The 16,375-nt window shown below is 40.9% G+C and overlaps 1 protein-coding gene across 5 annotated transcripts in view; it reads left to right on the top strand.

Moving 5' to 3' along the window:
- Positions 1-16,375, top strand: part of LOC124009151 (5'-AMP-activated protein kinase subunit gamma-2-like) — a 37,545-nt gene that overhangs the window by 775 nt on the left and 20,395 nt on the right. For 2 of the 5 annotated variants that reach the window (XR_006834232.1, XM_046320668.1), the window contains exons 2-3: positions 1,400-1,471; positions 9,383-9,656. Coding sequence is in view for 4 of the 5 variants with exons in the window: in XM_046320668.1 (XP_046176624.1) it covers positions 1,400-1,471; positions 9,383-9,656 (346 nt within the window). In the remaining variant the exon portion in view is untranslated. Of the gene's footprint in view, positions 1-1,399; positions 1,479-9,382; positions 9,657-13,870; positions 14,766-16,375 lie in introns of those variants that run through there. The other 3 variants (XM_046320670.1, XM_046320669.1, XM_046320671.1) reach the window with 3 other exon arrangements.

A 16,375-nucleotide genomic window follows, 5' to 3' on the forward strand; every position in this document is an offset into this window, starting at 1 on the left:
CAGTGGGTTAACTGCCTTGTTCAGGGGCAGAACAACATATTTTTACCTTGTGATCTCAGCGATTCAATCTTGCAACCTTTCGGTTACTAGTCCGAACGCTCAACCACTAGGCTACCTGCCGCCCCAGCATCAAGTCTTCAAAACATGGACTCAACATCAGCTATTCGCTTGATTTTGGGGGTGAAATGTTCATGTCTATTCACATCTAAATTTAAATGCAATATGCCATCATCATTTTCATCATCACTACCACAATCAACATATGATGCATTGAAATCATGTCAAAGACCTGAAGCCCATCCCATACTCATACTTAAAATTCATCCTGTACTGGTCTATTTACACAATCCAAATACCACTGAGGTCTAATCGGGCCTTGATTCATTCCTTAAATGCACCAGCATTGTTATTCCGTTTCTGTTATTCAGTTATTGTTATAATCAGTTACTGTTTAGAACAATTATTTCCAATCTAGTTGGCTTATGGGCAATAAGGTATTTGATGTTTTTGTGTGAGAATATAGAGGAAGCTGGGGAAACAGCTGGAAACACACTGCTCTGGTCTGCTCTAAACCACTGAGTCATGATGCATTGTGTCCCTGCACCGTAACTAGGGGCAACAAAGAAGCTAGAGAGAAAGTCCTGATTTTATTGAATTTCAGAGTATTATTCTGGTTTCCCTTTGCATCATGTCCTCTCTGCTCAAATGAACCAAGTCACTGATCGCATTGGCATCATATCAGTGTGTTTAACCTGAAACAATGGTGAGCAGTGAGCACTGTGTACAGTCTTGTTAAACCAGGCTAGCATAATTATGGGTTTTCTTTGTTTCCCTAGACAATATCTGATATATTTATACTATGTGCATTATCTAAGCTTGCATTTTCTATATTAAGAAAATGCCCCAACATCTGCAGAGCAAATAGGCCCTAAGTTATTTGAATGACAGTGAATTATTACTGTCGGTGCTGACTGCTGCTACATTCATGTTGCTGCACCTCATTGGTCTTCTTTGGGTGGCATCCAATAGATCCCTCCCAGGAGTAATGCATGGATTAAAAATGCCTCTAGATGTGTAGACGCATCTGCTTTTCCACACAACTACATTTGTTTATTGCTATGAATTATTGCCCTTTCTCCATTTTAAACATGATTGACTTGCAGAACTTGAAAGTTATACAGTAGGTCTATACTGAAAGCTAGGGTAAATGTATTTCCTGGTAATGCCATGCCCCAGTAGTGGTTTAACACGTTTCTCCTCTTTCAGAGCTTAACATGTCTCGCCGGAAGCAGATTGCACCTAAAGCCGGAAATTACATTTTGGTCCAGTCAATCAGTCTCTGGATGTAACATGTCCATTTTTCTTGTCAAAATTGGCTAAAAGCCTTCTCTGTCTGCAGGACGTAAGTGCTTTCTCCTTCCCCATACTGGACGGCAAGTCTGGAGGCTTTGGCAAGGATGGCTATCCAAATGTAAATGGTATTTTCTTCATACTCGTGGTTACACACAATTAAGTTGTTCTTGACCGACAGCATTGCGCTTCTCACCTTTACCCTTAATTTTAAAGGCCCAGTGTGGTCCAAAACATGATGTTCCTGTGCTTTATATATATTTCCCCACTATGATGTTGGAATAATACTGTGAAATTATCATAATGCCCCTTTAGTGTAAGATTTGTTGGTAATTTCCTGTTGACCTCAGCAGATGGTAAATTAGTTAATAGACCAATTAAGAAAGAGTTCTAAACCTCTCTGCCAATAACAGATAGTTTTCCCCTCCATTCAGAACATTTCCAAACAGTGATCAAATTCTTGCTTGAGAAATTGCTATTTGCTAAGAAGCTATTTTTGTTTTCAATTAAACTGATGAAAGAAAAACAATCACAGTAAGGTATTTAATTGTTACCCAGAAATGATTTGTTATTGAAATAAAAACTGCTGCACTGGACTCTATTGAATGGTTTTAAGTTATCTGAGCACTGTGTTTGGACACAGGCAGTGTGACAGACATTGTTCTGGAGCCCTCTGATGGTACTTCTAGTTGGGTGGGTAGACGTCTGATGTCCTGTGGAAATGGATGTCACATGACAGTGAGTTTGTAGACAAAGTGATCTCTCTGGACTTAATGAAGGTTTCTCTGCTCGGTAGCAGGAGCTCAGCATTCTACTGGGACATGGGTGTTTTAAAATAGTAGAAAGCGTGCTAAGTTTCAAAGACTGGTTATCAGCAATGTAGGGCTATCCCGGCTAATTAGAATCTTGGTCGCCTGAAAGTTGTTTTTTTTCCCGACCAATTTATTGCTCAAAATGTTTAAATGGATTTTCTCCATATATGGACACCCTATGTTTTAATAAAATCAACTATATGCATTGAGCTTGTCTGATCCTTTAAGCTTACAGTTTGATTCCTCGAGGGCACCAGAGATCTAGATAATCAGAAGAAAACTTAACCTGAACCAACTATTCTCTTAACGCTCCTACTGGCTTTTGCAGATTCTGCCATTACTCTCCTGAAGTTGCAGGTAATAGGCTACACGAGGAGTCTGCAACCTTTCTCATGTGGAATGCCAATTTATCTTAACTGGCACACAGATCGGTAGAAATTAAGGTTTTGATAAGCACATCTTTGTGAAACCGTTTCATTAAATTTACAATAACGTCTTCATATCTCAATCATTGTCATGTGGTTAATCACATCTCTATCCAGCACCTCAAATGTTCTACTGCTTGAGCTCCTATTCCACTTATAGAATATTAGCTCAAAAGTATTGTGGAGCTCCTGCACCTAAATATAAACAGTACCAGCACCCAAAATGAGTATCAGAACCTATTTCAGTTCAAGTCAAGCACTGATAAGAAGCCTATTCTATGACGTTTCCACTCGATCAGAGCTTGACATTTTTAACTTTCATGCTGAGTGGTTATCGAAAGGGAGACAGCTGGAAAGATTTTTCAAATACTTTGAACTATTGTCATTCTCAGACTTTGTTTGCTTCCTGTTTCAGGTGAAGAAACATAACATTGGGAAGCTCCACAAGTCATTAGTGGTGATGCGTTAAGCCAATCAGAAATACAATCATATCCCCAAATGGGCACATCCTCAAATGGGCACATCTGTGCGCAGGCCAGGTAGCCTATAGGCCTACTTCTAAACTCAGCAAAAAAAGAAACGTCCTCACTATCAACGTCTTTATTTTCAGCAAACTTAACATGTGTAAATATTTGTATGAACATAACAACATTCAACAACTGAGACATAAACTTAACAAGTTCCACAGTCAGGTGACTAACAGAAATGGAATAATCTGTCCCTGAACAAAGGGGGGGGTCAAAAAGTAATAGTCAGTACCCGGTGTGGCCACCAGCTGCAGTAAGTACTGCAGTGCATCTCCTCATGGACTGCACCAGATTTGCCAGCTCTTGCTGTGAGATGTTACCCCACTCTTCCACCACGGCACCTGCAATTTCCCGGACATGTCTGGGGGGAATGGCCCTAGCCCTCACCCTCCGATCCAACAGGTCCCTGATGTGCTCAATGGGATTGAGATCCGGGCTCTTCGCAACATAGATGGCAACATGAGAAAGGACAATTATGTGGTTATATCGAAGCAACATCTCAAGACATCAGTCAGGAAGTTAAAGCTTGGTCGCAAATGGGTCTTCCAAATGGACAATGACCCCAAGCATACTTCCAAATTTGTGGTAAAATGGCTTAAGGACAACAAAGTCAAGGTATTGGAGTGCCCATCACAACCCCTGACCTCAATCCAATAGAAGATTTGTTGGGCAGAACTGAAAAAGCCTGTGCGAGCAAGGAAGCCCACAAACCTGACTCAGTTACACCAGCTCTGTCAGGAGGAATGGGCCAAAATTCACCCAACTTATTGTGGGAAGCTTGTGGAAGGCTACCCAAAACATTTGACTCAAGTTAAACAATTTTAAAGGCAATGCTAGCAAATACTAAATGAGTGTATGTAAACTTCTGACCCACTGGGAATGTGATGAAAGAAGTAACTGAAATAAATCATTCTCTACTATTATTCTGACATTTCACATTCTTAAAATAAATTGGAGATCCTAACTGACCTTAGACAGGGAATATTTACTAGGATTAAATGTCAGGAATTGTGAAAGACTGAGTTTAAATGTATTTGGCTAAGGCATTTAGCCAAGACTCCTGAACAGGTCATCGAATGGCTACCCGGACTATTTGCATTGTGACCCCCCCACCACCACCACCACAACCCCTCTTTTTATACTGCTGCTACTATCTGTTTATGATATATGCATAGTCACTTTAACCATATCTACATGTGCATACTACCTCAATCAGCCTGACTAACCAGTGTCTGTATGTAGCCTCGCTACTTTTATAGCCTCGCTACTGTATATAGCCTGTCTTTTTTTTACTATTGTTTTATTTTTTTACCTACCTATTGTTCACCTAATACTTATTTTTTTTGCACTATTGGTTAGAGCCTGTAAGTAAGCATTTCACTGTAAGGTCTGCACCTGTTGTATTCGGCGCACGTGACAAACTTTGATTTGATTGTGTAAGTAAGCTTCCGACTTCAACTGTGTGCCTTGAATTCTAAATAAATGACTGTGTCACCAGCAAAGCACCATCACACCACCTCCTCCATGCTTCACTGTGGGAACCACACATGCAGAGATCATCCGTTTACCTACTCGGCGTCTCACAAAGACACAGCGGTTGGAACCAAAAATCTAATTTTGACTCATCAGACCAATGGACAGATTTCCACCTGTCTAATGTCCATTGCTTGTGTTTCTTGGCCCAAGCAAGTCTTCTTATTGGTGTCATTTTAGTAGTGGTTTCTTTGCAGCAATTTGTCCATGAAGGCCTGATTCACGCAGTCTCCACTGAACAGTTGATGTTGAGATGTGTCTGTTACTTGAACTCTGAAGCATTTATTTGGGCTGCAATTTCTGAGGCTGGTAACTCTATTGAAATTATCCTCTGCAGCAGAGGTAACTCTGGGTCTTCCTTTCCTGTGGCGGTCCTCATGAGAGCCAGTTTCATCATAGCTCTTGATGGTTTTTGCGACTGAATATTTCTTCAAGTGCGAAGTTCTTAATATTCTGCATTGAGTGACCTTCATGTCTTAAAGTAATGATGGTTTGTCATTTCTCCCAGCCCTATTTGGCAAGAACAGCTCAAATAAGCAATCTTCTGTATACATCCCCCCCCCCACCTTGTCACAACAACTGATTGGCTCAAATGCATTAAGATTTACAAATGTACTTTTATCAAGGTACACCTGTTAATTGAAAATGCATTCCAGGTGACTACTTTATGAGCTGGTTGAGAAAATGCCAAGAGTGTGCAAAGCTGTCATCAAGACATGGTGGCTACTTGGAAGAATCTCAACTATAAAAATGTGTCCAAACGTTTGACTGGTTGTGTGTAAAGTGCATTCAAAAAGTTTTCAGACCGCTTGACTTTCTTCACATTTTGTTACATTTTAGAATAACGCTGTAATGTATTAAATCGCTTTTTTTTTCTCCCCTCATCAATCTACAGTCAATACCTCCCATAATGACAAAGCAAAAACAGGTTATATGTATGTGTTACTGCTCAACTATCTCGGTTGACCAACAGCCTGAAGACCAAACAATCGACCAGTTGTCTAGTTGGGGTTGACCCTACAGGGATGATTAGACAACTTCTTGGTTGTGCAATCTCTTACTATATGTGTAGTCTTTGGTTTTGAGTTGGTAGCGGTTTCGTTTAGCTTTTTCTCACTTCTATCATGATTTTCTACAAAGCAAGCTTCTCTTCCTTCTCAGTCTTTAAGTGCCTCCAGTAGTTATTTTCCCAACAACCTCAGTCTTTTTCTCTTAATTATAGGATTTGATTCCTTCTTGATATATATTTTTTTCAACTGTTTGTAGTGAATTAGCGCTTGCAAGAAAGGCATTTCACTTGTGCATGTGACCATTAACTTAACTTGAACCACCGGTCTTTCCTCATGTTTTGAACTAGCTGATAGATTTGTTTATAAAACTCTCCAATCTGACTAGCTTGCCTAAACACGCTGTTGTGCAATAAGAAAGTTTGTTGGCAAACAGAGAAGTAGGGTGTGTTCTGTCTCTCTCAGATTTGTTACAGGATTGGCCAAACAGAAATGTCTGTAGAGTAGGGCCAGTCTTAAGCTAATATCATCCTCAAACATTGTGGAAAGGAAATTAGAGGCTCAGGACTGATTTGGTGATATGTTGTACAGTACCAGTATATCTGGACCAATAAGGAATGTTTAGAGAAACTTCTCCCAAATGCACTGTAAGTGTGGTTGTAATTTTCTCTTGGCAATCCTTTGAGTTCGTAGCCTGTTTTCTGTCACCTAAACACTTCTCTGCAATATTTTACTGTTTCATCTAAAAGCACTGATAGTGTTTTATCACAACATTTTCGCATTCGCTTATTAATATATAGTAGCACAATCCCCAATAGGCTTTAACTTGGGGCAAAAAAGTATTTAGTCAGCCACCAACAAACGTTTTATCTCAATACTTTGTTATATACCCTTTGTTGGCAGTGACGTTTTCTGTAAGTCTTCACAAGGTTTTCACACACTGTTGCTGGTAGTTTGGCCCATTCCTCCATGCAGATCTCCTCTAGAGCAGTGATGTTTTGGGGCTGTTGCTTGGCAGCACAGACTTTCAACTCCCTTCAAAGATTTTCTATGGTGTTGAGATCTGGAGACTGGCTAGGCCACTCCAGGACCTTGAAATGCTTCTTATGAAGTCACTCCTTCGTTGCCCGGCCGGTGTGTTTGGGATCATTGTCATGCTGAAAGACCCAGCCACGTTTCAATCTTCAATGCCCTTGCTAATGGAAGGAGGTTTTCACTCAAAATCTCGATACATGGTCCCATTCATTCTTTCTTTTACACGGATCAGTCATCCTGGTCCCTTTGCAGAAAAACAGCCCCAAAGCATGATGTTTCCACCCCCATGCTTCACAGTAGATATGGTGTTCTTTGGATGCAACTCAGCATTCTTTGTCCTCCAAACATGACGAGTTGAGTTTTTACCAAAAAGTTATATTTTGGTTTCATCTGACTATGACATTCTCCCAATCATCTTCTGGATCATCCAAATGCTCTCTAGCAAACTTCAGACGGGCCTAGACATGTACTGGCTTAAGCAGGGGGACACGTCTGCTGGCACTGCAGGATTTTGAGTCCCTGGTGGCGTAGTGTGTTACTGATGGTAGGCTTTGTTACTTTGGTCCCAGCTCTCTGCAGGTCATTCACTAGGTCCCCTTTGTGGTTCTGGGATTTTTGCTCACCATTCTTGTGATCATTTTGACCCAACGGTGTGAGATCTTGCATGGAGCCCCAGATTGAGGGAGATTATCAGTGGTCTTGTATGTCTTCCATTTCCTAATAATTGCTCCCACTGTTGATTTCTTCAAATCAAGCTGCTTACCTATTGCAGATTCAGTCTTCCCAGCCTGGTGCAGGTCTACAATTGTGTTTCTGGTGTCCTTTGACGACTCGTTGGTCTTGGCCATAGTGGAGTTTGGAGTGTGACTGTTTGAGGTTGTGGACAGGTTTCTTTTATACTGATAACAAGTTCAAACAGGTGCCATTAATACAGGTAACGAGTGGAGGATAGAGGAGCCTCTTAAATAAGAAGTTACAGATCTGTGAGAGCCAGAAATCTTGCTTGTTTGTAGGTGACCAAATACTTGTTTTCCACCATAATTTGCAAATTCATTCATAATCCTACAATGTGATTTTCTGGATTTTTTCCCCCTCATTTTGTTTGTCATAGTTGAAGTGTACCTATGATGAAAATTACAGGCCTCATATTTTTAAGTGGGAGAACTTGCACAATTGGTGGCTGACTAAATACTTTTTTTGCCCACTGTATATGTGTATGAAATTCTCATTTTCAGCCTCTCACTTTTACCCATATATTTTTTTGCAACACAGGTTGTTGCACTGTTTTTCACTGACTCTGTGTTTCCCCTTCAGACATGTTTGACGGAGCTCCTTCTCAATCTGTAGCACATTTACCCACAACACAAAGCAATGCTTTAACCTATTTCCCAGATAGGCAGTCCACTGTAAGCTAGATGGTGTCCTACAGTCATTTCTGTAATACTATTGAACACAGGGGTTAATGTTCTTGGTCACTGCAACTGAGTTCTGTCATATGGGATTTAAAAAATATATATATATATTGAAAAGGTCTGGAATAGGTAAAACTTTGAAGTTTAATGGGGGCCCCCCGAGTGGCGCTTTGACAAGGTTGTCAGGTGTACGCGTTTCCCCCAACACATTGGTGCGGCTGGCTTCCAGGTTAAGTGGGCATTGTGACAAGAAGCGGTTGGTTGTTGTGTTTTTCAGAGAATGTAGTTCGAGCATTGTGAGGAATCCTGTGTCACCCCCAGGTGCTCTGTCATTTGCTATCTGGCCTTATCAACCCCTAAAACCAGCCAATGGTGATATTGGCTGGATAGAGCTCACAACATGATACTTCCTTTTGATGCTTGGGGAGTAGTGAACTCTAGTTCAACTAGTAATTTAACTACATTTTGCAGTAGCTTCGTGGTAGTTTAACTAAATTCAAATCCAGGTAGCGTATTCAGTTTCACTTTTTTTGCAGTGTAGCTAACTACTGGAACTGCACACTACTTTTTTTTGCAAAAAAAAAAAGAAAATATGGGTGAAGTAGGCAATTTCCTTTTTTGGAACCAGACCTGCCTCGTTCCTACTTGAAACAGTTTTTGTGTTCAAAAGGCTAAATTACACATTCTGTTAACTTATGACCCCAAAGTGAACAGTTCTTGCAATTTGTAGTCTTGACATTTTCAGAATTACATATGATAATTTTTCACAAAGTAGTTTAGTGATGAGCTACGTTTCCAAAGTAACTTTTTAAATAAACATTTTTTTTCTAATAGTAGCTTAACTTCTTCCAGTGTGAAGTAATCGGTAGCTTGGTAAACTTTATTTTCAGAGAAGCTTCCCCAACACTGGGTGGTACGACTGTACGCATGCAGTTCCATGGGGTAATGTGATAGGTCACATGGTTTCATATCTCAGACAAAGAGAAGTGACTTCACCAATGCCGTGGGCATCTCCTACAGACTGTCAAGCCTTATATATTCCACACAGGCTCTCATGAATTATAAAGCAAACAGATGGAAATTGTGAGGTGAAACAACTTTTATTTTATGCTAATGTGGACTTGTGGTTTCTTTGACTACAGTCCACAAAGCCTCTCACAATATTCCCAGGTGTCAATATATCATTCTGCTTAACTGTATAGTGACACATTGTGCATAAACAAACAAGGTATTTGCATGAGTGTATGTCAATTAATTACCTTCCCCTCTCTTCTATCTCAGGGAGAGGTCTGCAGCCACTCTGTCAGCCCAACTAAAGGACTCTTTGTGAGGGGTGGTCCTGCCGGTGTCAGCCAACCCTCCAGTCCCATGGCTGCCCACTCCCAGTCCCGGATCAGCCCTGGCTCATCCAGAACCATTTCCCCCTACCTCTCCACCCACCAGGTCCCCTCACCACCCAAATCCCCCCTTTGCCTCAGCTTCAGTGGTATATTCCGCTCTTCGCCCAACTCATCATCCAACTCTAGCATCAAGCTCTTTTCTAGGACCAGGAAAGGTAATACAAATAAATATATTTCAAAGAGCTGACTGTTTCCTGTATTTGCTGAAAAACCTCAAGGCAGGAAGTTATCAGCATTATTGTGATCTTAGACTTTGATTTTGACATAATTATCAATGACTGAATTATGTGCAGACACACTGTAATAATATGGAATAAATACCATAGGAAACACAGATAGCTCATCAAAAGAAAATGGCCCTAGACAGTCCTAGCGCATTCGTGCTAAAAAGCCCTGCAAGAGCTGTAGGGGGCAGCAGTCCCCTTCTGGAAAGCAAAAACAATGCAAACCTTATCACCATCTTATTGCCATGTCCTGAGAGCTCAGTGACCCATCATGACCAAGACCATTCTGGGTCTTAATCTTAGAGGGCCATACAGTATTATTCAAGGACTGCAGACAGATGTGCTTCCTTCCTTATTTAGACTCTTATCAGTGTCAACAACTTCCTCTTGGGGTTAAAAGAAAAAGTGACAACATAGAGGGCTTTGTTTAGCTTATGTTTTCTGACTTTCATGGGTGGCCTCTAAAGCCAGAATGTCCTATTGTCTTGCTGGCCTCTGGGATTCATTGAACTAGTCCAAGCACATGTTTTCTAGCTAATCTCCATAGAAGTATGTATTATTAGGCCAAATTTACATTGTGAATGATACTATTGCATGTCACCACCAGAGTTAAGAGTCAACACGCAACCCTGGTAGTAATGTTGATTAGTATTTACTCTTTAAAACATTAGAAAGGTCTTGGACGACAGCTACAGTACTAAAGGAAACTGTCAATTTAAAAATAATTAAACAGTCATGACTGTTTATGATTATGACAGTGTTATGTAGCCTTTATGACTTTAGGTTTCAAGTTACCAAAATAATGACTGGTTGGAAGTGATTTGTTGAGTAGTAGAGAGTAGCTTCCTTGTCAAATGGCCAGAGTGCAGAGTTAACCGAAGGACTTTAGCTCTTCAGTCTCAGTACTTGTATAGTTAATGGTCTAATTAAAATCAGTCTGTTGTGCATAGAAATACTTTGGTAAAACACCTAAAAGGGGAGTCACTTTCCCTGGCTGGTGTTCACCCATTCTTCCCAGTTCCTATGAAGTCTTGTTTGGCAGCTTATAATGGAAAATGCCATCTGGGGCCAGGCCTTAGCTTGGGGCAAGCTCTGTTTTCTCCTGAAGATTAATATGGGTCACCAACAGTACTGAATCTCATACAGTGACTGGGGCCACGACTCTTGAAGGTTCATGGTGTATTTAAACTATTGTTGTAATCGAGCATCAGTTGCCACAAGAGTGTGCTATGCCCTGTTAATTTCTTGCTCTCTTCCTTCCATCCATCACTTTATAAGAAATTGTTTGGGGCTTGGATGTCAAGAATTCTATATTTTCTACAGGGGCTTAAATGCATGGCATCTACTGACATTTGGGTTTTATAATATAATAAGCTATTTGTACTTTTTCTCCCCCCTCCCCAGCGTAAAAACAATTGAGGTGTCATAGGAGCAGGTCAAAGTTAACACTTGACTGCATCTCCACATTCATGCTCTGCTAAACTGTTTGACTTGTTCGGGCTGATCAGTTGCATAACCATTTGAATGGATCTTCGGTAGTGTAGAAGCCAGTCAGTCATAACTAACTGGGTCATCACAGGGTGTGTGGCACCCATCTGATCAGATGACTCCACTGGCGCCAGGCCAGACCAGAGAAAGACCTTGGGGCGTCCCTTCAGTCAGCTGAGGATGGTTGAGGTGATCTGAGGCTGGGATCAGCACTTTTTAAAGGTCAGCCTTACTGAGTGCGCTACAGTACTGGGACAGTGAACTGACCTAGCTGTCGCTCTGTGAGACAGAATGTTCCACCAGAAGTACACACGGAGCCTTCAAAGTATTCACACCCCTTTACTTTTTCCACATGTTGTATTACAGCCTGAAATGAAAATGGATTACGTTTGGGTGTTTGTCACTAGCCTACACACAATACCTCATAATGTCAAAGTAGAATTGTTTTTAATTTTTCCTTAACAAATTGATCATAAATGAAAATGTGGATTGTTTTGAGTCTATGTATTCAAACATTTTGCTATGGCCTAAATAAGTTCAGGAATAAAGATGTGCTTAACAGGTCACTTAAGTTGCATGGACTCAATAAAAGTGTTTAACATGGTTTAACATGGTTATTTTGATTGACTACCTCCTCTCTGTACCCTCCACATTCAAGTTCTTTCTGTCGAGCAGTGAATTTCAAACACAGATTCAACCACAAAGACCAGAGGGCACCTATTGGTAGATGGGTAAAAAAATGGTGATGGTGAAGTTGTTAATTACACTTTGGATGGTGTATCAATACACCCAGTCACTACAGGGATACAGGCGTCCTTCCTAATTCACTTGGAAACTGCTCTGGGATTTCACTAAGGATGGATCAACATTTTAGTTACAGCACAATACTAACCTAATTGACAGAGTGAAAAGGAAGGAAGCCTGAACAGAATACAAATACTCAATCATTTTGTTTGCAACAAGACTCTAAAGTAATCCTGCAAAAAAATTGGCAAAGCAAATAACACTTTGTATTCAGAACAAAATTGATGTTTAGGGCACATCCAAAACAACACATCACCGAGTACCACTCTATATTTTCAAGCATAGTGGTGGCTGCATCATGTATGGGTATGCTTGTCATTGTGAAAGACTGGGGAGTTTTTCAGATAGATTTTTTTTAAATGGAATGAAGCTAAGCACAGGCAAAATCCTGAAGGAAAACCTGCTTCAGTCTGCTTTCCAGTTATGGGGAGATGAATTCACCTTTCAGCAAGACAATAGACTAAAACACAAGGCCAAATCTACGCTGTAGTTGCTTACAAAGAAGACTGTGAATGATCCTGAGTGGCCAAGTTACAGTTTTGACTTAAATCTATGGCAAGACTTGGAAAAAGGGTTGTCTAGCAATGATCAACAACTCATTTGACAGAGCTTAAAGAATATTGAAAATAATAATGTACAAATGTTTCACAATCTAGGTGTGGAAAGCTCTTAAGACTTATCCAGAAAGACTCAGAGCTGTAATCACTTCCAAAGGTGCTTCTACAAACTATTGTGAGTACTAAAGTAAATGAGATATTTCTGTATTTAACTTTCAATACATTTGCAAAAATGTCTAATGTTTTCACCTTGTCATTATGGGGTATTGTGTGTAGATGGGTGAGAAACGTCTATTTAAATTCAGGCTGTAGCAACAAAATGTGTGACAGTGAATGTTTTTTTTTAAACAACGCTGTTTTCAAGTTCAGTCAATTGTGCCATGGTGTAGAGAAAATGTTGCAGTTTTAAAGCAAGTTTGCTGCAATTGTACATGTTTTGCCAAAGGGTGGAGGCAAATGTTTGCTGTGTTTTTTTTTTATATGATAGTTGATGATCAATGGGCCCACCCCCGGCCGGTATTTCAACATTGCTTACAACGTTTACATAGCTATGCTAACTTGGTGTAAAAATACTTTAAAGTTCTACTTAAGTTGTTTTTTGGGGGGGTATCTGTATTTTACTATTTATTTGACTACTTTTACTTCACTACATTCCTTAAGAAAATATTGTACTTTACTCCATACATTTCCCTTGAAACCAAAAGTACTTGTTACATTTTGAATGCTTAGCAGAACAGGACAACAGTACAATTCACTCACTCATCAACCGAACATCCCCGGTCATTCCTACTGCCTCTGATCTGGCGGACTCATTAAACACACACATGCTTTGGCTTTCTGTCAATAAAAAAACAAGGAAATGGTGCCATCTGGTATCTTTACTTTTACTCAAGTATGACAGTTGCATACTTATTCCACCACTGCTTACCAATCTAAAACAATTTAGCTGACATGGACAAATTGAGTGACTGCTGATGCACAACAACATTTCGAAATAACACCTCATGTATTCTATTATTGTAACTTGTTTTTTTGTGTGAAATAGATCCGCGGGCCTACAAAAGGGGGGCTTGTAGGATGCCAGTAGCCTGTCCCTGATTTAGATATAGTGTTATGAGTATGTACACGTGAAGACCGAGACAGATGTGAGTGGTGATTTGAACGTGTTCGTTGGGGTTGAGGGGGACGCAGACACTTAGCCAATCACTTTGTGTGTCCCTCCCAGGCTGGCCTCCTTTTTATAGGCTGCTGAAATGCGTACTATTTTAGACGCCACCCACAGCTGCACCTGACACCACTACTAGAGCTCTGCAGAGAGGAGCAAAATAGAGCAGAGCGAGAGACAGTCCAACCAAAACAGAGAGGAGGAGCAGAGTGAAATTCAGCAGAGCGAGAGGAAGAGGGCCTGTGTGTGCTGTGTTAAACTGTGCTACGCTGTGCATCATCACTTGGGAGTGTTGGACCTAGTCTCACACAGAATTTCCACACGTCCTATCTTTCTTTCCCTGCTTGTGAGCTGCCACAGACACCAATACCCTGAGAGCTTTCTGGACTCACTGAGACATTTTAATGAACGAGTTTACAGAAATAAGAAAATATTAGAAGAGATCCTTAACTTTCCAAGAAATGCAAGCATGAAGACCAACCATGTCTAAATGACAGATGGCACATCAATGGGAAGGAGAAGAGGCATCTCTTAACCAGAAGAACATATCTACTCAGGAGAACAAAGACCTTCAAGATAGCCCATTGACTGAAGAGGGCCCTCCAATCCAAAGCACATCCTGCTAGGAAAGGTTCAGCTCTTTCCAGAAGACCAACACAAGGGCATCCAGAGCTGGAAGAGTAGCCTTGCTCATGAGACTTTCAATAAGCTCCTGACTGGTAGGGAATGACCCTTCTCCGGGTAATTTCATTTTGGCACAGATCTTGTAATCTTTAACACATTAGTTTTATTCTATTTATTAACATGGATCAGACATAGTAGCTATTTCGTTACACTTTTGGGTAGAGGTGTTCTACAGTTGTGCCTCGTCCCGGATGGTCATGGTTCATATTGGGTGTTGAAACCATCGCTTTAACCCGCTGGTGTCCATGAAGAGGTTCGGCAGCCTGAGGAGGAGTAAGAAGCGGAAGGAGCAGGACCTGCTAGCGGCAGGAAGACGCCAGTCAGAGCCACCATGTCTGCCTGGTAATGTCTGGGTTTCGCATGATCACACTACTTCAAGTGTCTATAAAAGTGTGTAACTGCATAGTATATGATGGGCCACAAGCCCTAAGATAGTGCATGTTGCACGGAGAGGAGAAAAAAAACACAAGGAAATCAAGCTGCAGTGGCAGCTGTATAGATAACTCATCCAAAGGCTTTTGACTTCTCAAACAAGGCAGAAAGTCAGTAGTGGTGTGTGGGTAAAATCACCAGCGAAGACTAGCCATGGGTAGAAAAAGGTATATTACAACCTAATGTGTTGTGATAATTCTCTGTATCCGATTTATATATATATCGGATACAGAGAATTATCACAACACATTAGGTTGTAATATACCTTTTTCTACCCATGGCTAGTGTGTGTGTGTGTGTGTGTGTGTGTGTGTGTATATATATATATAGTGATCACACACTACCTTTCAAAAGTTTGGGTCAATTAGAAATGTCCTTGATTTTGAAAGAAAAGCAACAAAAAAAATTGTCCATTTTAAAATAACATCAAATTGATCAGAAATTCAGTTTAGACATTGTTAATGACTATTGTTGCTGGAAATGGCTATTTGGGGGGGGGGTTAATGGAATATCTACATAGTGGGCCTCTGTACGCCTATCAGCAACCATCACTCCTGTGTTCCAATGGAATGTTGTGTTAGCTAATCCAAGTTTATCATTTTCAAAGGCTAATTGATTATTAGAAAACCCTTTTGCAATTATGTTAGCACAGCCGGAAACTGTAGTTCTCATTAAAAAAGCAATAAAACTGACCTTTAGACTAGTTGAGTATCTGGAGCATCAACATTTGTGGGTTTGATTACAGGCTCAAAATGGCCAGAAACAAAATACTTTCTTCTGAAACTCATCAGTCTGTTCTTGTTCTGAGAAATGAAGGCTATTCCATGTGAGAAATTGCCAAGAAACTGAAGATCTGGTACAAAGCTGTGTACTACTCCCTTCATAGAACAGCGCAAACTGTGTCTAACCAGAGTATAAACTTGGATTAGGTAACACAATGTGCCATTGGAACACAGGCGTGATGGTTGCTGATAATGGGCCTATGTAGATATTCCATAAAATAAATCTGGGCCTTTCATTGCAGTGCTAGCTGTGCCACCAGAGACTCTTGTTTCGCGCCCAGGCTCTGTCGCAGCCGGCCGCGACCGGGAGGTCTGTGGGGCAACACACAATTGGCCTAGCGTCGTCCGGGTTAGGGAGGGTTTGGCCGGTAGGGATATCCTTGTCTAATCGCGCACCAGCGACTCCTGTGGCGCTGGTGCGCCAGGTGCACAGTGTTTCCCCTGACACATTGATGCGGCTGGCTTCCGGGTTGGATGCGCGCTGTGTTAAAAAAGCAGTGCGGCTTGGTTGGGTTGTATTTTGGAGGACGCATGGCTTTCGACCTTCGTCTCTCCCGAGCCTGTACGGGAGTTGTAGCGATGAGACAAGATAGTAACTACTAACAATTGGATACCATGAAATTGGGGAGAAAAGGGGGTAAAATTCAAAACAAAACAAATCTCCCGTTTCCAGCTACAATAGTCATTTACAACATTAACAACGTCGACACTGTATTTCTAATCAATTTGATGTTATTT

Source organism: Oncorhynchus gorbuscha, linkage group LG22 (genome assembly GCF_021184085.1).
Source record: "Oncorhynchus gorbuscha isolate QuinsamMale2020 ecotype Even-year linkage group LG22, OgorEven_v1.0, whole genome shotgun sequence".
Taxonomy (NCBI): Eukaryota; Metazoa; Chordata; class Actinopteri; order Salmoniformes; family Salmonidae; genus Oncorhynchus; species Oncorhynchus gorbuscha.